Genomic DNA, 18227 nt, shown 5'->3' with positions numbered 1-18227 from the left:
CGATGACAGGTAGTAGGAAACGCTGATGCGCAATAGATACAAGCACGCACGAAAGACACAGTGTAGGAGGTGACATGTTTCCTTACAAATCGCAAATCAACAGCAGCCGCTCGAGCTCGAGCTCGCGTTATTACGGCTGAGACCGAGCGCGTTCGAGACAGTCGACAGCATGCCTGGCGAGCTGGAGCTGCCCGCGAGAGTGAAGCCGCCGAAGCCGCTGGTGCTGTTCATATACGTGCTTGAGACGCGTCTGATCGCACGTTCGCCGTAGGATACGCCCGCATTCGAAGCTTCTGGATCGATTCGGCCCGACTCGATCGCAAACAGGATAGATCTCGCCAGTAGTACAAAAGGCTCTCTTACGTTCTCACCTGCCCGCCGTATGACGTTATCAGCGTTGCAAGGGGACGTTGGACGTGGCATGCATACCTGTGAGTGATGAGACTTCGACAAAGATGAGATCGTTCTCTTTGGCCCACCGACTCGCTTCGAGGTAGTCGACTTCCCGTTCTTCCTCTCGGTCTAGCTTGTTGCCGACGAGTACCGTGACGAGCTCGGGCGAGGCCAGTGCACGCGCGTCTGCTAGCCATATGGCCAGATTCGTGAACGTACTCCGCCTGTCAACAGGGTATTGCAGTGAGCATGACGAGCAAGGCGCATGAGGAGCATTCGCGGACCTGGTGATGTCATAACAGAGCAGACAGCCCGCCGAGCCTCTGTAGTAATTCCTCGTCACCGACCGAAACCGCTCTTGACCGGCGGTGTCCCATATTTGTAGCTTCAGTGTCCGTTCGGGCGATGGCCGCAGCGCGAAATGAGAGGAAGAAGCGGATCCGGAGCGCTTCCATCTCTTGCCTAGGCCCATCTGATCGCCTGCCTTTGTCTGGCTAGACTTCACCGGCGAGGCGGCACTGGCCGTCGTTGAAGGGAGTCTGATGAGCGACGACGCAAAGGAGACCCCAATGGTGTGACGGGAGTCATTGCGGAAGGCGTTGTTGATGAACTGATTGAGCAGGCAGCTCTTGCCCGTGCCGGACTCGCCGATGAGGATACACTTCAACAGGTAATCTGCCTTGCCCCGTCAGAGCGTCATCAGTGCGGCGTCTGGCCTGCTCGACTGACCATATGTCTCTACAAGTTCGACGTTGTACTCTGATTGAGCCATGACGGCCCCTTTGTCGCCAGCAAGTCCGCCGTCGTCACGCTCCTGCCGGTCAGTCAGCCAGTCGCGGCGCGTCTTGCTCGTTGCTCGTTTGCTTTTGTGACCCGATCGGTGGATTGGTATTGCTCCTCCCTCGCACACAGCTCACCAGATGGCAGCGGCCGCCAGCTCACGCGACTCAGGTGAGCTCGAGCTAGCTGATGGCACGCGTTCGAGCATGCCTGTGCCCAGTACATCGACGGGATCGACCGACGAGGGCAGCAGTAAGGGCAGCTCTCATTCTGCTCATTCCCGCCAGAACAGGCGTGCTACTAAGCGACCTCGTCTGTCTGTACCTACTCAGGATGTATACGACGACATCGACGGTGCAACGAGGATATTCATGCTTCAATCTCAATCGGAACGGTCGACCGCCCTCAAATTGGCCCGCGCTGCTCTCCTGAGCAAGCCCGTCGAGCCCATTCGCGGCAAATCTCATCGGTTGATGAGCACGGATGAGGAAGACAGCTCAGGAGACGATGTCGTGCCTCTGAAGACGACGCCGAAGAGGATTAGACCGGCAGAAATCACTCCTCCGCCGGCATTTTCTCGTGATCTCAAGTCGTCTGCTCGTCCTGCTGTATCTGCGCAGCCAGCCGACTCGCACACGACAACCATCACTTCGTCATCTCCGGTTCAATCTAGCCAGAGGTCAAGCAAAGGAACGCAGAGGACGACAACTCTATCGCCACAGATGGAACGTGACGACTGGCGGCCCTCTGTGTCTCGTGCACGACGTCGCGCCAGTGTCGCTGCTCAGTCGAGTACACCTACTGCTACCTCACAGAAGACCACGCCGTATGTCGACTCGACCATTGACCTGTATCCGCTCCTATCGCCTGATATCACCCTGCCGCCGCCATTGCCTCAGACTCGTCTTGCCATAGCTACGCCCACCAAGAAAGGCAAACACGCTCACAGCAGATCTCCTCTGGTTGATCTCAGCCAATCAAGCCAGGCCAGTGTAATGGTGCTCTCACCTGGCCCCAGTCTGTCGCCCAGACGCCTCAAACCCAGTGATGCTGTAGCAAAGGGCAAAGAGAATCAAGGCGCGGAAGCCAGAGGTCAATGCCCCGTTTGTAACGACTGCTTTCCGGTATCACAGCTTCAGGCACATACAGAGGCAGAGCTAGCGATGAGCGCTGCCCTCTCATCGGAGGATGAGTATGGGACCGGAACCTCTGCACAGGCTGCCCCACCGCCGAAACTCGTCAAGCAGAGTCAACTCGCAATAGCTAATGATCGCCTAGCTTTCAAGCCGACTAACGTGGCGATCTCGCCGGCCAAAGGCACCAGCGTAGCCAAATTGCCAGCATCTAGAGCAGTCAGGCGGCAGATTACAAAAGTCACGACAGATGATACGCTCCTGCGCGATCTCCAGTTCTCGGACAACGATGAGGCACCTTTGACCCCGCCTCGTCCTATGCAAAGATCGAACAAGTCCAATGCTGCAATTGCTCCTGGTCAATCTGCCGAAGACTTCATGCGCTCAGCTCTGGAGTCTCCTCTGTCCGGCGTTCCCGCTCTCTCCAATCTCAGCCCAAGGAAACGAGACAGGTGTAAGCACATTGCTCAGATTACGCGGCTTTGGTTGAGCCGCGAGCAGATCGAGCGATGTTCAAGCCGAGGGGCCAAGCAGAACGAGGGGAGGACAGCGAAGATGAGCCGCCCGTTCCCAAGTCGCAAGCGTCCCGTGGCAAGACCAGAATGGCCAAGCCGAAAGCCTACAAATCCTGGCCAAAAGCACGCGGGAGAGGTAGAGGCACGAGTCGGCGCAAGTGATTGCATTCAGCTCTGCAAATACAACGCGCCCAGTCTCACGAACGACCACGAGATGCCCAGCGCACAATAGACGCTCGTGAGCATGAGCGGCAAGAACTCTAGATTGCTTGCGACTGCTTCTGAGCTGCTCTTGATGGCATCGCTTGCATTCGCTGTTGCGTTGATGACCGCTTCTACCATTGGCTGGTCAGGCTGGAGCAAACCTGCGGAAGCTGTGAAGCCCGTCGGCGCGGTGACAGCTGCTGTGCCGCTGGCAATACGCGCCGTTGTTGCGACCGGGCTTGACGCAGTTGCGAGCATTGCTGTCATACTCGTTGAAAGCTCGCTTGCCACTTTGCTCACCGCATCGACGAGTCCTTCCGCCGGTATCGGTAGGCTGTCCGCGCCCGCAGGGAAAACGATGGGGTGAAGAACAGACACATAGGCTTGCAGAGCGACAAAGCCTGCAAGATACAGCAACTCTGCTCGCCATGTCATGTACGAGAATAGCGATGGCGCGGGTCTGCTATGGCGATCAGCGAGATCATAGCCAGTGCATGAAACGTACTTGTGGACGGATTGCTGTAGTGCCGGAAAGACAAGTAGCGCCCACAAGGCAGTGTAAGCAAACTTGATGAGCGTTTCGTCTCGATTGATGAGCAACGGGAACAGCGCGATGATGCTAGACATCGAGGCGAGCACAAAGATGCGATAGTGGTCGTGATCGCGCGTTGCCACCAGACTGCTCGCTATTAGCTGAATGCTTGCTTAGCAGGCTTTCACTCACCTCAGAGGCACCAGGAATAGCATTGACGCTTTCTCGTGCACATGCCATCCGAAGAGAAAGCTGGACATGGCGCACAGGATGATGGCGCTGACGAAGCGATCGTATGTCGGCCGGAACCACAACTTGGTCAAGAAGACGAGCATGAAGCTAGCTGTTATTGCGAAACAATGCTGGGGCGTGACATTTGGGAGGACGCCGAAAGAAGTGTCACCAACGAGACCGCGCGAAGTGGATGCGAGTGCTTCGAGGTTGACAGCTCGGCCCGTTTGCATGTAATCTGTGACGCCCTGGATCACTAAGGGATACTTTGCTCGGAAGAAGCTTGCGCACATTTGACCAGCACTCGATCTGCTGCACTCGCCAGCGCCCAAGCGTTCGGCGCCCAGTATGCGTGATTGAGTCCGCGCTGGAACGGAAAGAGGCGAGCAATGATCTCTCGAACAGCTTCCAGACCGCCCACCGCAAGGAAAGGTCCGAATGAGGCAGCACAGACCAGTGCGGTTATCGTACCGAGCTGCAGTAGCCGATCTGTGCGGAAACCTGCAAGGCATATGCCGCTCAGCAGTGGTGAAATGCTGAGATAATGCGACTCGCCGTTTGCTGTGAAGCAATGCACTCGTGCGACATAGACGAAGAATGGAGGAGCGAGATAAACGAAGATATGCTTGAGATTGAGCAGCGAGGCGAAAAGGAAAGTACACAGCGCATATCTCTCCTGACAGCACGTCAATTCTGCTGCGCTCCCAATCGTGACCCTCACAAGTTTTGCTGCTAGGATGGCCAGTAGAAGTATGCCTAACAAGAAGCTATTGTACTGGAAGTGGATGTGGTCAATGATGATCAGACCCGGGTGAAGCAGAAGAGACGCGGCAACGATGAACGCGCTATTGGAGTCTGACTTGTTGTTTCGAGCAAATCTGACGACTCTATGAGGCGGCACAAAGCATCGGGAAAGCGGATGACGCACATCAACAAGGCCATGCCGAGCACGAGTTCTGATAGGATCACGGTCGAGCGCTGAAAGGCAATGACCGACCATGCTGAATACTTTAGGTTGTGCACGTCGATGATCTTCGGGTCAACGACAAACGCAGCTTGGGCGAGCAGCCATTCGAAATAAGCAAAAAACGGTGGCTACACCGTCGTACGCGTGAGCGCTAATCAGGAGGCTTAGCAAGCTGTCGAACTTGCATAGTCTAGCGTCCATTCTGATGTCGTCTGTAATTTTGTTAAGAGCCCAACCCAGCTACCTGGAACACGAGAGCGTACGTCTTGATACCATCGCCGTAGAGGTAGACTGCCCGTGATGGCGAGCCAATTTCTGTGCACTTCAAAGTCGGTCGAGCGGCTGCGCGACGATCAGCCCTTTGAGCAACTTGCAAAAGAAGTGCTGACTATGACGGGAAGAGCAGCAACTTGAGGGCTGTCGAGACGATGAGCAAGTCTTTCTCTGCACTGCTTAGCCATGTAGATGGCTTGCTGGTCATTGCGGCTGTCGGGAGGATGTCTGGGGCATGTGGTCGACTGATTGTCAATCGGTGAAGCTACGAGACACGCGACGCGACAAAGTCGATCAAGGCCAGAAACCCATGCAGCAAGATGCATATTGTACAGATCTACTTTGCGCTCACGCAAGCGGAGAGTCCTCGTAGAAGGACTTGCCAGATGTCGTCGGCTTGATATAACCAGCACGAATGGTCCAATCGCCAAAGTGCTCGCCTTCGAAGCGTTCCTTGGCGTACCGCTTGATCATAGGCGTCAGGATCTCGACAATCTCGTCTTCGGTGACAGACTCCTTGTAAGGCTTGTTGAGACGATCACCAGCGTAGCCTCCGCCAAGCATCATCATGTAAGCACCAGGTGCCTTGCCGACCAAACCGACCTCGCCGAGCCAAGGACGCGCGCAACCTATAGTTAGGCAGAATCAGCCCGTGTGCTGCTTCGCATGATGGTCATGACACACCATTGGGACATCCAGTCACTCTTAGCACGATCGAGTCACTTCGTAACCCTTCGCCTTCGACAATGGTGTCAAGCCGATCGATGAGTTTGGGGATCCATCGCTCTGCTTCGGCCATACTGAGACCGCATGTCGGTAGCGCGACGCAAGAACTGCTACTCAATCGCAAGCCGGTAAAGTCGACGTTATCGAGATGGTACTTCTTGAGCAGTCCTTGGATAGTGTCAGCCTGATCGGCAGGTATGTCGGCAATGATGAGATGCTGGTTGCCGGTCAGCCTGAAGACGCCCTTGTGGACCTTAGCAATTTCGCGCAGACCGGTCTTGAAGGGCTGGCCAGGTCGGTCTTCAACTCTGCCATTCTCGATGAAGCAAGTGAAGGCTTTGCGACCGTCAGGTGCATCTTGCCAGCCAAAGAAGTCGATGTTTCTATCGAAATGGTACGGTCTGACGGGCTTGAGCTCGTAGCCAAGTAGCTTCTCGACTTCTGCCTTGAACCGATCGACGCCCATCGTATCGACGGTGTATTTTAGTCGAGCATCTGCAGATTCATCAGATGGGACGGGGACATGAGAGCAACTAGCTTACGCTTGCGGTTAGTGCGATCGCCATTATCGCGTTGCACGAGCATGACCTTCTCGGCAGCAATGACGGCCTCTTCTGGCGTCACAAAGCCAATGACGTCGGCCAGACGAGGATATGTGTTCTTGTTCGAATGCGTCACACCCATACCTCCGCCAATAGTCAAGTTGAAGCCCTCAAGCTGGCCAGATGAACTCGTGATGGCGATAAAGCCAACGTCGTTTGCGAATAGATCGACATCGTTGTTCGGCGGCACAGCGATAGCGATCTTGAATTTCTGCAGGCCCACAAATGACTCAGCGCAAGAGACAGCACTGAAGCATTCTGGCTCACCCTCGGCAAATAGTACGGGCCGTACAAAGGCTCGTTGTCCTTAACAGCATCACCTTTGACGAGCTTCTTGTCGAGCCAAATCTCAGCGTATGCAGATGTGTGAGGCATGAGGTGCTCGCTGAGATGCACGGCGAATTGATGCACCTGATGATGCAAAGGACCGAGATTGGGGTTGGCAGAGCACATGACGTTTCTGTTCACATCGCCACAAGCTGCGATGGTATCGAGCAGTGCCTTGTTGATCTCCTGGATTGCAGGCTTGAGGTTGTGCTTGACGATGCCATGGAATTGGAATGTCTGACGTGTGGTGAGCTTGAATGTTGAATTGCCTCTCTGCTCTGAAATGTTGTCGATCTGGAGCCATTGCGAAGGCATACAAACGCCAGCAGGCATTCGGACTCGGACCATGAAGGAGTAAGCCGGCTCGAGACCTTGCTCTTGACGCTGCTCTCTGATGTCGCGATCATCCTGTTGGTAGATGCCTGCGAAGGAGAATTAGTTGGCTTCACGTGACATAGGCTGAAACGGACCATGGAACTTGGTCAGCTGTCCATCTGCCTCGGCCAGCGCACCGGTCGAGGTATCGACCAGGCCCTCTGGAATCGTACCACGCAAATAGTTGCTTGCGATCTTGATGTGCTCATTGGTAATTGGCTCAGGCTCTGCTTCTGTGACTTCTGCATCGGCAACGCCCAGCGACTTCCAGATCTTTGGCTCCCACTGCTTGTAGGCCGTCTGTGGACCATCTGCATCTTGATCGTCGCCCAGACCGATATCGGCGAGTGGCTCTGCGCCTAGCTCATGCAACTTCTTGTCAAGATCCTTGCCTGATTTGTTAAAGTAATGGGCGTCTTCTGGTCTAGGCCAATAATGGGAATCGCCAAGCGCAAAGACGGAGAACTTGATCTGATCGAGACTTCGTCCGTCGCCGCCTTGAGGGCCGTTCGATGAAGTGTTTGCCGCAGCGAGACTCTTCCAGAACTGACGACCATTTTGCGGGAATTCACCCTGGCCTGCAGTGGACGTGATCAGAACAACATTGGGCTCGAGTGCTAGATCCTCGATGCTGAAGCTGTCCATAACGAGCACACGAGCGCCGAGGCCACGTGCGCGAGCTCGAGCAGTGAACTTTTTCGCTAGCTTTTCAGCATTGCCACCGTCAGACGCATACAGAACGAGCAGAGGCGGACCATCGACTGCGCCTGTCAGTTGCTCGAATGCAGCCTTTGCGCGGCGTTCGGCAGCATCCTTGACAAGGGTGCCATAGGACGATGAGAGTGTTTCTGAGAACTGTGGCACGCGCTTTGACAGCATCGTAAGGTGATTCTGACGATCGAGGAATGCCTTGAGATCTGCCTTGATACGCTCCGAGTCTAGATCGAATCGCTCGTCTGAAGTAGCGATCGATGGCTCCCAGCGATAGAGCGGCCAGTATCCCGAATCGATGGCAAGCTTTGTCTGCTTGAGTACATCGAGTGCCGAGACACTGTCCTCGTGGCCACCTGGCAGATAGGCGAGCACAATGCTTGGTCCGTTGAACTTGTCTGCTTCGTTCAACGCTCGTACGGACTGACTATAGTCGCCATACACAGCAATTGAGGCAGTATAGGCATTGCCGTAGTTCATCGCATATAGACCGATATCCTTCTTCCTCTGCTCTGCAGCTTCTGCTGTGCTCTTTGTCAAGTCTGATGAGTAAGGCTGGGAATCGATGATGAGGATATTGACGTCGACATCAGTCGCTAGCGCATGATGAATACCAGATGCACCAAGATCGTACGCCCAAGCGTCCGAGCCTATGATCCACTGCGAACGACGCTCGAAAGCATTCTTCTGCGAGGTGATCGACTTGAGCAAAGGCGAGTCGAGAGTAGCAGCGTTGACGGCTTCCAAGGCGTCTGAAATGGCCTTTGCGGATTTGGGCGCCTTGAGCCAGGATGTCAGCGCCTTTGCGAGCGCAGGGGCACTCGAGATCTCTGTAGACGACAAGAGCTGCTCGACTGTCTTGCGCAATGTTGATCGAGCAGCGGCAGATCGCAACAGTCGACCTAGCGCATATTCGGGAGATGTAGGCGAGATGGGAGATTGTGCCAGCACAGCCGAAGCGGCAGATTCGGGCGAGTTGACGAGCTCAAACCGATCGGTAAAGGTAGAAGCAAGCAGTGATAGGTAATTTTGCTGCTCCCACTTTGGTATACGAGGCAGCTCCGGCTTTGTAGCGTCGCGGTCAAACTTCCCCACGGTCACCGAGTCTGACTTGGTGGATGTGAGCGCCTTCGTGATGGTAGTGACGGCTTGCTTGATATCCGACGAAGTCAGAGCACCAGCCTGTACGCTGACGATGCGGGGCGAGCTAGCGCGGGGAGTGCTATTCAATGCGCTGACGATGTCTAGGTAGAAGGAGCTCCATTTGCCCGACTTGCGCTGGGCTCGCTCTACTACTGCCACTGAAGACGTTGAGACTGGCAGCAGGCTGGCGAGCTTGCTCGCATCTAGGGGCCGCCAGACGGATATGCCAACGACTGTATTGGCTTGATCGGCAAGGGAGGCGAGCAGTGGAGACGATACTGAGCCTAAGGCGACAACGACACGCTCGCCCTTACCCTCTCGCAAGCTTATCGGCTCGAATTTGCCCAAGCTCGCTGGCAGATCTAAGCTACTGATGACTTCGAGAGCGGTCTTGGGCTCGTTTGATGTATCGCTGCCATCAGACATCTCAACATCGCCATTTGCATCGGGAGCATGTCCGTTGCCATCCGCATGGCCATTTGAGACTTGTGTAGACAAGAAGCTAGCAATGTCTTCTGCAGGTAGACTCGGCAGTAGCTCTAGCTCCTGGAGTAGCGCCTCGTCGAACCAGTGAATGATAGGCTGCTGCAGCTCTTTGGCCAATCGAGCAGCAACGACAAAATGAGTGGCAATCTCCTTTGCTGTGCTCGAGCAGAGCAGCACTGCCTTCTTTGCAGCTAGCGATGCCAGAGAAGCATGATCGCCGCCTGCAGGCACGACGAGATGCAAGACGACAGGCAAGGTGGAGAGAGCCGTCAGATGGGAGAGCAATCGCCCTGTAGACTGTGCCGTTGCTCTCGAGACAAGCGTGACAGGTAGCTGTGAGCTGCCAGAAGACTTGCTGGCCTTGCCCAACCGTGTGAGCACGACGCCGGCTTCGATGCCACCAGAGCCAAGTCGAGTTGTTGGGATCGACAGCTTTGACGCATCTAACACCGCTGGCGGATCGATAACGAGATGAGAAGCCAATGGCTCGATCCGCTGTGCAACACTCGCCGTTGCGCCCACCATCGTTGATTCTCAGCCAATAGCTGGCAGACCGATTGACAAAATTTGGATTGGCCAAGCGCGGCCAGACTCGCGATTTCGTCTTTAATATTACGTCAGCATCACGTTCGCCGGCGTATGCACCGCTAGCCATGCTGGAGATGAATTCGCGTTCATTCACTCGATGTGCATTCCCAATACAGACTGAAGTGCAACACTACTGCCTGCTAGCGGGCGGAGTCGATATAGGTACGAGAGGAGTCTTGAACGATTTGCCCTTTGAAGTATTGGCAGAGGATAGGCCAGATTCCCCGGGCGAGGGAACAAAGATGGTCGATGCATCCCCGAGCGAGGCAGGTGTAGCCACGCGCAGATTGACGTTGGATAGATCGGTGCCTTGAGATGCGAGCTGACGACGGCCGCGCTCGAGCAGTATCGCCTCCGCTAAGGACGGCAAGGCTTGTACTATAGGTCGAGGGCTTGCCGGCACTGAGCTCGTGCGACCGTCCACTCGGGCGGAGCGATCGAGCGCATCTAGCGAACGACGGCGTGCAACGATTGGCTTGGGAAGGTCTTGGTTTGCCTCGGTATCGCTATGTGCAGTTTTGTCGCCACTCGTATCGCTGCCGGTATGGGTTCGTTCTCTGATGAGCTCGAGCGCGCTTTCCGGTTCCTTGACAATGGGTGTACCCGTCAACGTTGCCTCATCTGCCGGCGCGGTAGCGGCTGTGTCCACAGAGCTACGCCGACGGCTGGGCGCCGAGCGCGATCGGGCCATGCCAATTGTCATGCGACGCAGAGCATTCTTGGCAGCCGGCGGACCGGTACTCTCGACAGTCTGGGGTGTGTTGGATCGTGAGATGGAAGCGGCAGTACGGGTCAGAAGACTTGACTTGGCCGCAGACTCCATTGGCAATGTCGACTTCTGCGGTAGAGCTGCAGCTTGTGCTTGTACTGCATCGATGCGCTCGTGGGCTTCGGGCGGAATGTAAGTCTTGAGAGAAGTTTCTCCCGTGACGATATTACGATCGGTCTCGTCATAGATCTCTCCAATGAGCTCTTCGATGACTGTAAGATATCCTAGGTCAGCGTATTGATCGAGATAGCTGCAGCGCATGCTTACCATCCTCAAGGGTGATGATACCCAAAGGTCGATCGATGTCAAGGCCCACACCAGAGAGCGAGCTCTTGCTGCCAGCAAACCATGTCAATTGCTGCACCATGAGACCCTTCTCGGCAGTGCTCTCCTCCGCCTTGTGCTTTCCATCATCGCGACCAAAGAGCTGACGAAGGATCGATCGCTCTTCATGCCCTGTAGAGCTCGCCTTGGACTCCGAGAGCATGCTGGTAGGTGAGCGCAGAGCGTCCTCAGGCTTGAGGCGGGGCGCGACAATTGCCATATGACTCTTGCCCTCCTGAAACTGGTTGAGCATCGCAAAGAGAGCGAGATCGGCAGCGACGACCGGCAGAGGATGGATGGGAATCTCTGACAGGGGCGTTGCGTCTTCCGGGTCGAGTAGGATCAGCTGCTTTGTCAGCAGAACGCCGACTATCTTGCGTCGCTTGACAGGCGTTTGAACTTGTACGCTGGCAGGAGAGCCTGGTGCGGCAAAGTCTTTGCGGAGCGAGAACGCCTGATGATATGACGGCAGGGGAGGTGGCGTAGAGACAGGCGAGGGGACTTCCATCTCTTCGTAGACCGGAACGCGAGAATGACCGGATTTGATGATGTCACCCAATGTAGCATAGTCAAGTCTGGTCGTGTGACGGTTAAGCATGAAGACGTCTTTGATGCTCGTCATTGCGTCAAGCGCCTTCTTCTCCTGAAGATCCAGGGTAGCACCTACGATTGTGATCGTGTCTTTTTCGAGATCGCCACCGTGGCCGCTGGCTTCCTGGTGCATCGAGATGAGCTCTTTGAGCTCAGCGCGGCGATAGACGATGCCAGAATGTTGACCGAGAATACGTCCGAGGAGCCATGCAACAGGCCATGCAACGATGCCGAAAATGTAGATGAGAATCTGGACCGGCCAGACCATGCGTGCGCCAATGGCAAGACCGAACCGTGAACAGACACTTTGAGGGATGATCTCACTGAAGATGACGATCAAAGCCGTCGAAATCACGACGGCCTGTACGCCACCGCCGAGGACATTGTCGGCAATGACGGGCAAGGTTTCATTGACGATCATATTGGCGAGAAGAAGAGTGACGAGCAAGAGATGTCCGTTCTTACGAATCGGGATGATCTTGCGAGCATACTCCTTCTCCTTCTCCGAGCCCGTCTTTGCCAGGATCTGTAGCTGTGTAAAATCCAGCGACATGTATCCCAGCGTCAAACCGGCGAGTACGCCGGAGAGGATGACGAGGAACGGAATGAGTGCGGCTTCGACGCCAAAAAGGGCTTCATTGCGTTTCTTCTCCACCGGCTGACATGTCGGCAGAGAGCTTGTCGCGGCCTGTGCCGATACGCTCGAGGTCAAGAAGACGATGGCGATGAGGAAACTAGCGAAAAAGCGCGATGACGCGTTATGTTTGTGAGGACGGTAGTGAGCAGACTTGTAACCACATATAGGCGGTTCGTCAGCTTCGGCTACCTCTGGACCATCTGGAACGATCGTCGTCAAGCTACCGCCTGATGGAAGAACGACCGCGGATGCCTTCTGGTGATCACCTGATCCGCCAAGAGATCCATCTTGCCTGAGATTGATAAGCTCGGATTCGTTGAGCTTGTTACGGGTGTGCAGCTGCTTGTGCTGAAGTCGTCGAGGCGCATTGTCGAAGAGCGCATAGTCTTGATTCCCTTTGGGAGCTTTCACCATTCGTTGTCTTGATCGCCAAGCCCGAGTCTGGACGGCACAGCATCGGATCATAGAAGTCGATGTGGGATTGCATATCAAGCAGGACGCACAAGCATGAGTTCACGTCAGCTCTGTGTGGCTCGGGATGGCCAAAGACTGACCTGTAGTGCTTATCAGCGACCTTTCGCGAGCCGTTCAACTGACTTGGCCGACAGGAGGTCTATCCTTTCGGCCCCACATTGTTTTCGCGCGATCGCTCGAGCCAGGGCAGACTGATGCTCGAGCTTGCTACTCACTCCTTCGTGCACACCATGTCGTCGGGCTGACGATAGCTTTCGCCCGGTATACGCTGCGTCCGATTGAGTCTCCTTCGGCAGAGTCACTCGCCACAGGAAAGAGATTATCGACGCCGCCTAGCTTGGCGCGCCCGACTGCCTCTCCGTCCCAGTCTGAGCGGACAAGATGAGCAAGCTTGCATCGAGAGCGACGCAGACGATCTCGTCAGCTTGGTCAGATGCCAAAGAACCAGGCGCATCATGGATGGAAGCAGCTGCGAGGCGAGTCATGGACCATTTCCGCTAAATTGGCCACCCGGCTGATGCAGTGCTACTCATGCCACAGTCACCTCAACTTCTATCGGGTCCATTTTGTCTTCTTCGTCCTCAATCCTCTGATGTGGTCACTCATCATGTATGCATCGAACGGGCCGAACCATATCAGATATATCGACTGTCTGTTCAGTCCGTCCATGCCATCTGATCCACCGTGCTTGGGCTGACCACTGCGCTACGCTTCGCAGATTGTGTATCGGCGACATGTGTATGCGGTCTCAATTCGAGTCTCTTGGGCGTCATGACAGGCTGGCAGCAAGTCATCTTGTTCATACAGATGATCGAAGGCTCTATCGTCACGGTCTCGATCGTGACCATCATGATCAGGCGGCATTTCTTCCGCAAAGCCTTCAAAGAGCTCATCAAATTGGACGAGAAGAGCTGCAGACGAGTAGAGGACGTCGAGCAAGCGCAAAAGCGACGCCAAGGCACCTTTCTGCATCGCGTCCTCCACCCAGGCCATCATCCAAGTCCAGAAGAACCTATCATGATGGACAAGCCCCTCAGAGCTTCGCCATCATCGAGCCTGTCACCGCCTGGCGACAGTGAAACGCTCGAGAAGTCACCGAGTACAGATCGAGCGCGAGCGAAGAAAACTCACGACGATATTGTTGAGAAATTGCGGTTGCGCGAACAGGAGCGGATGCAGCAAGCGCAGGCTGATAAGGAACGTCGCGAGCAAGAGAAGCGCAAGAAGAAGAAGACCGGACCTGTCACCGTTGGCATGATCAAGCGTACTGACGAGCCACCCAAAGTCAACATGATGTCTGTAGGTGGATGGCTGTCGGATCATCCAACGGCCGAAGGGCCCGCAGGGGAGATTCAAGACGCGCAAGCGCTTGCACGAGAAACATCGCAGACTGGTAATGGGCATGTGCCTTCCCAGCCCGTAACCGCCGACAACTCGGCCAACATCAGCCGGGCAGCTTCTCCGGCGTTGAATTCCGCAGACTTTGGCTCACGCGACAGAAGTGGTCAGGCGTCTCCATTCGATCCATCGTCGCCTTCGTCCGGCGCGAACAAGCAGAGGCGGCGCAATAGTGATCCGGCTACAGCTTCTAGAACGCCGAACCTCGAAGTGCCGCGCACTAACACGATCGCTCACTTTGCTGAATCGCCTCATCCGCCGCATCATACCCTGAACTTTGCGGAACCAAGCCAAGAGGCTTACGGCCGGCGGCAGAGCGTCTATGAGCCCGAGCAAACGATACGGCAGCGTCACCCGACCGCTGCGAGCCATAATCTCAATCTCGAACGCACAATGACGAGGCGCTCTCTGGCTCGCCACGAGACGATGCCACGGTCTGTGACACGTCAAGCTACGATGACACAAGGTTTCGGTGGCTTCCCAAATCCCCTAGCAGAAGGTGTGCGAGTATTGCGCAGGGCGGCAGATCAAGCGATCAGAAAGACCATGACGATGCCGCAAACGTATTCGCGCACCGGCACTGTACAATCGGCGCATTCGACCGGTGCGATATCTGCAGCTACGACCAATCGCAACTATCTGTCGTTTGATCCACAAGTCAGGCGAAACTCTCACTTTGTCAAGTTGACTGCAGCGCAAGAAGAAGAACTCGGCGGAGTCGAATATCGAGCTCTTTCTGTACTGCTTAAAATCGTCATTGGCTACTATCTCGGTGTTCACTTGATAGCATGCCTTATCCTGGCACCTTATCTCACTTATGGCGCGCCTCAGTACGCCTCAAATTTCACTCAGACCGGCGGCTATACCTCACCTGTTTGGTACATCTTTTTCAACGTATGGTCTGCCTTCAGCAATACGGGCATGTCACTCCTCGATTCCAGTCTCACACTCTTCCAGGATGGTGAGTCCGAGCGCTCTCCCCTCTTGTGTCACGCTGATGTCACTCTTTAGCCTATCTATTGCTAATTGTCACGATCTTCCTCATCCTGGCAGGCAACACTGCTTTCCCTGTGTTTCTCCGATTAACGATCTGGATACTCGCAAAGTGCTCGCCAAGGCAATCACGTTACAGAGAGACGCTCGACTTTATCCTCGATCACCCTCGACGGTGCTATATCTATCTATTTCCGACGTACCAAACTATTTACCTCGCCGTCGTCGTATTGCTGCTCACCTGCATCGACTGGCTGTCTTTCCTCGTGCTCGACATTGGTAATGACTATCTCGGCGCCATCCCACTGCATACGCGTGTTATCGATGGTCTGCTCCAATCTGCTGCGGTCAGAGCGGCAGGCTTTCAGGTTGTCAATCTAGCCGCAACAGCGCCAGCTGTCCAGCTTCTCTATGTGATCATGATGTACGTCGCTGTGTACCCGATTGCGTTGTCGATCCGAGCCACGAACGTCTATGAAGACAAGGCTCTGGGCATCTACGACGACGACGATGACGAGTCTGAGGTCGATGCAGAGTTCGAGCAGAAGAAGGACACCAAAGGCTATCTCGCTTATCACGCCCGACGTCAGCTTGCTTTCGATCTGTGGTACGTTGTACTGGCAGCTTGGCTTATCTGCATCATCGAGAAACACAACATTCAGAATGTAGACCTGCCTTGGTTCTCTATCTTCTCGATCATCTTCGAGATTGTCTCTGCATACGGTACTGTCGGTCTATCACTCGGATCGCCCGTGCTAGGCACATCGCTCTCGGGTACGCCCTTTTGAGTTCTCACGAGTTGCGTCGCTTAGACGTACTATGCAGGTTCATTCAGTCAGCTATCTAAGATCATCATCTGCATGGTCATCATTCGTGGCAGACACCGAGGCCTGCCGATCGCGATAGATCGTTCGATCATGCTGCCCAATGCGCTCGACATGCAAGCCAAATCAGATGCAGAAGGCGCTAGTCTCCACCGAACAAAGTCATGGAGGCGTGCATCGCTCGTGCCTGAGCTCACGAGCGATTCGCGCACACGCCAAGACAGCATGCCCGGTGAACATGTGTATCCGCCGACATTCTCTGATCAGGGCGGCATTGTCGAGGATGAGAAGACACAGAGACAGCGACAGCAGAGCGTTCCTGCTACAGGTATCTCGTTTGCAAATCCTCACGCAGCACGAGATGCAAGAACACTCCAGAACGGCAAGGATCAGTCATCAAGTGAATCCAGTGGGTCAGGGCTAAGTGTAGAGGAGAAAGCAAGTTTGTAAAGCATGTGTGAGAGATGTTGTATGCTGTAGATCGCAAACGTGAACGCAAAGGACAGCTCGGACCGCAGCTGGTTGCACTTACGTCGGATGGCAACAACAGGCGGGCGCTACAACAGCTTTGCGGCTTCGTGCAAGTACAGACCGAGTACTTGCGTTCCTTTGATGTAGTTGGATATGTCTAGCTTTTCCGGCGCAGAATGAGCGCCGTCATCAGATCGGCCCATCGGCAAGAGCATTGTTGGCGCAACGTTATCAGCAAACGTTAGCGTCACAGGGATCGATCCGCCCTCTCGCGTGAGCTGCGGGTCGACGCCCCAGACTGTCTTGATGGCCTTTGCTGCTGCGGTGAAGTTTGCATCTGTCGGGTCGGCCACCCAAGCTTTCGCTGCATGTCCACATTCGACAGACATTGTATTCTTGCTGTTGAGCTTGGCAAACTCCGTCTCGAGGTGGTCGCGTACGAGGCTGACAACCTTTTCGGGCTGCATGTCCGGAACGAGACGAATTGAGAACTTGCCCGTGACCTTGCAAGGAATGACCGTCTTGCTGCCTGGCTCTGCAAAAGCTCCTTCGATACCGTGCAGAGATAGCGAAGGGTTACGCATGCGTGCCATAAGCAGAGTGACCTTGTCGTCTGAAAGTGTCGTCTTTGAGCCAATAGCATCGTAAATGTCGTTCGCTGAGAAGTCTAGGTCTTCGTAGCGTTTACGTTCTTCTGGCGTGAGCTTTGCGACTTGATCCAACAATCCGGGCACGAGGATCTTGCCGGAAGAATCAACCAACTTCGACATCAGCGCAACCACATCGACCATGGGCTCTGATGCCATTGCGCCGAATAGACCAGAGTGTAGATCAGATCCTGGTCCATTGATATGCAAGAAAAAGTATGCGATGCCTCGCAAGCCGTATGTCAGCGCTGGTTTTGTTGTATTGAGCCAGTACTGTAGTCCGATCAGACCCAAGCATGATGGCAAGCTGCAAGCGTACGTTGTCCGAGATGCATACTGCGTCTGTGCCTGCAAAGTACTTCTTGGCTTCCTTCTCGACAAGCTCATCAAGCCCTTCTGAACCACTTTCTTCCATACCCTCGATACAAAACTTCAAATTGACTGGCAGCTCAGTCTTGGTCTCGGCATGCGCTTTGAGGACATTGAGCCAGCCTACGAGCGGTCCCTTGTCGTCTGTCGATCCTCGGCCATACAATCTTCCTGTGGCTTTGTCGTGTCTCAGCTCGAACGGATCTTCGCCCGACCAGCCGCTATCCTTCGAGCTGGCCGGCTGTACATCCGCGTGCGCGTAGAGTAATATTGTCTTCTTGCGGGGATCCGTGCCTACTGTCGCCAACACAATCGGTGGAAGCTCAAGCTTTGCGCCGTTCATTGTATGCTCGCCGAGCGGGCGCATCTCGACGGAAGCCGAGAGCGATTCGAGCTCATCAGCGACCCATTTCATCATTCGATGCACTTCCGGTCTGAACTTTGCATCGCCAGAGATGGATGGGATTGCGACCGCTTCGGCGAGCTTACCAACGAGCTCAGTCTCATGGTCTGTGATCCATTTGAGCTATGCACATGAGCACGAGGTCAGCAATAGGCGTCGTCAAGGTAGGCACGACTCACCCATGGTGCGTCCATACTTGGATGTCTAATTGGCAACGTCCGCTCTTGGGTGCAATCTGATTTTGATGGTCAATCCGTCGTCGAGCTGCGGAATGCTGCAATGTGACAGGGATATCGGCCTTGGTGCACTTGGTGTCGTGGCACGCGATTGAATCGATTGGC

General features: G+C 54.9%; 7 protein-coding genes across 7 annotated transcripts; 2 read left to right on the top strand and 5 right to left on the bottom strand.

Moving 5' to 3' along the window:
• Positions 1 to 42: 42 nt before the first annotated feature.
• On the bottom strand, positions 43 to 1294 carry L969DRAFT_90775 (uncharacterized protein). The gene is made up of 4 exons (XM_014709546.1): positions 1123 to 1294; positions 678 to 1068; positions 430 to 617; positions 43 to 371 (listed from the first exon to the last, which is right to left on the bottom strand). Exons 1-4 carry the CDS (start codon positions 1163 to 1165, stop codon positions 97 to 99), a joined length of 897 nt encoding a protein of 298 aa, XP_014565032.1. The 5' UTR covers positions 1166 to 1294; the 3' UTR covers positions 43 to 96.
• A 19-nt stretch (positions 1295 to 1313) lies between these two features.
• L969DRAFT_97194 (uncharacterized protein) lies at positions 1314 to 2983 on the top strand (the record flags this gene model as incomplete). Its single annotated transcript, XM_014709545.1, has 2 exons — positions 1314 to 2760; positions 2808 to 2983. 2 exons carry the CDS (start codon positions 1314 to 1316, stop codon positions 2981 to 2983), a joined length of 1623 nt encoding a protein of 540 aa, XP_014565031.1.
• A 6-nt stretch (positions 2984 to 2989) lies between these two features.
• L969DRAFT_54994 (glycosyltransferase family 57 protein) lies at positions 2990 to 5236 on the bottom strand (the record flags this gene model as incomplete). The annotated part of the gene is made up of 9 exons (XM_014709544.1): positions 2990 to 3485; positions 3531 to 3704; positions 3750 to 4026; positions 4080 to 4306; positions 4340 to 4464; positions 4510 to 4666; positions 4717 to 4883; positions 4992 to 5097; positions 5145 to 5236. 9 exons carry the CDS (start codon positions 5234 to 5236, stop codon positions 2990 to 2992), a joined length of 1821 nt encoding a protein of 606 aa, XP_014565030.1.
• A 100-nt stretch (positions 5237 to 5336) lies between these two features.
• L969DRAFT_90771 (uncharacterized protein) lies at positions 5337 to 9983 on the bottom strand. Its single transcript, XM_014709543.1, has 5 exons — positions 7154 to 9983; positions 6624 to 7105; positions 6297 to 6567; positions 5713 to 6249; positions 5337 to 5657 (listed from the first exon to the last, which is right to left on the bottom strand). The coding sequence occupies exons 1-5, from the start codon at positions 9921 to 9923 to the stop codon at positions 5377 to 5379; spliced, it is 4341 nt and encodes a 1446-aa protein (XP_014565029.1). The 5' UTR covers positions 9924 to 9983; the 3' UTR covers positions 5337 to 5376.
• A 133-nt stretch (positions 9984 to 10116) lies between these two features.
• On the bottom strand, positions 10117 to 12721 carry L969DRAFT_54980 (uncharacterized protein; the record flags this gene model as incomplete). The annotated part of the gene is made up of 2 exons (XM_014709542.1): positions 10117 to 10967; positions 11023 to 12721. 2 exons carry the CDS (start codon positions 12719 to 12721, stop codon positions 10117 to 10119), a joined length of 2550 nt encoding a protein of 849 aa, XP_014565028.1.
• Positions 12722 to 13162: 441 nt separating this feature from the next.
• L969DRAFT_97190 (uncharacterized protein) lies at positions 13163 to 16446 on the top strand (the record flags this gene model as incomplete). The annotated part of the gene is made up of 5 exons (XM_014709541.1): positions 13163 to 13257; positions 13322 to 13440; positions 13500 to 15140; positions 15191 to 15946; positions 15998 to 16446. 5 exons carry the CDS (start codon positions 13163 to 13165, stop codon positions 16444 to 16446), a joined length of 3060 nt encoding a protein of 1019 aa, XP_014565027.1.
• On the bottom strand, positions 16141 to 18212 carry L969DRAFT_90767 (uncharacterized protein). Its single transcript, XM_014709540.1, has 3 exons — positions 18066 to 18212; positions 17434 to 18009; positions 16141 to 17387 (listed from the first exon to the last, which is right to left on the bottom strand). The coding sequence occupies exons 1-3, from the start codon at positions 18078 to 18080 to the stop codon at positions 16554 to 16556; spliced, it is 1425 nt and encodes a 474-aa protein (XP_014565026.1). The 5' UTR covers positions 18081 to 18212; the 3' UTR covers positions 16141 to 16553.
• Between the last annotated feature and the right edge of the window lie 15 nt (positions 18213 to 18227).

The sequence above is a fragment of the Mixia osmundae genome, assembly GCF_000708205.1.
Source record: "Mixia osmundae IAM 14324 unplaced genomic scaffold scaffold_14, whole genome shotgun sequence".
In the NCBI taxonomy this organism is placed as follows: domain Eukaryota; kingdom Fungi; phylum Basidiomycota; class Mixiomycetes; order Mixiales; family Mixiaceae; genus Mixia; species Mixia osmundae.
This window is presented reverse-complemented; position numbering and strand designations above follow the sequence as displayed.

Excerpts from the sequence above, each read along its gene's own strand:
- L969DRAFT_90775 (XM_014709546.1), bottom strand. The coding sequence starts at position 1,165 with ATGGCTCAATCAGAGTACAACGTCGAACTTGTAGAGACATATG. Across the intron at positions 1,069-1,122 it reads CGAACTTGTAGAGACATATG|ATTACCTGTTGAAGTGTATC; the intron begins GTCAGTCGAGCA and ends GGGGCAAGGCAG. Across the intron at positions 372-429 it reads CGAAGTCTCATCACTCACAG|GTGAGAACGTAAGAGAGCCT; the intron begins GTATGCATGCCA and ends TACGGCGGGCAG.
- L969DRAFT_90771 (XM_014709543.1), bottom strand. The coding sequence starts at position 9,923 with ATGGTGGGCGCAACGGCGAGTGTTGCACAGCGGATCGAGCCATTGGCT. Across the intron at positions 6,568-6,623 it reads GCCCGTACTATTTGCCGAGG|AAATTCAAGATCGCTATCGC; the intron begins GTGAGCCAGAAT and ends GTGGGCCTGCAG. Across the intron at positions 5,658-5,712 it reads AGTGACTGGATGTCCCAATG|GTTGCGCGCGTCCTTGGCTC; the intron begins GTGTGTCATGAC and ends GCCTAACTATAG.
- L969DRAFT_90767 (XM_014709540.1), bottom strand. Across the intron at positions 17,388-17,433 it reads CAGTATGCATCTCGGACAAC|TACTGGCTCAATACAACAAA; the intron begins GTACGCTTGCAG and ends ATCGGACTACAG.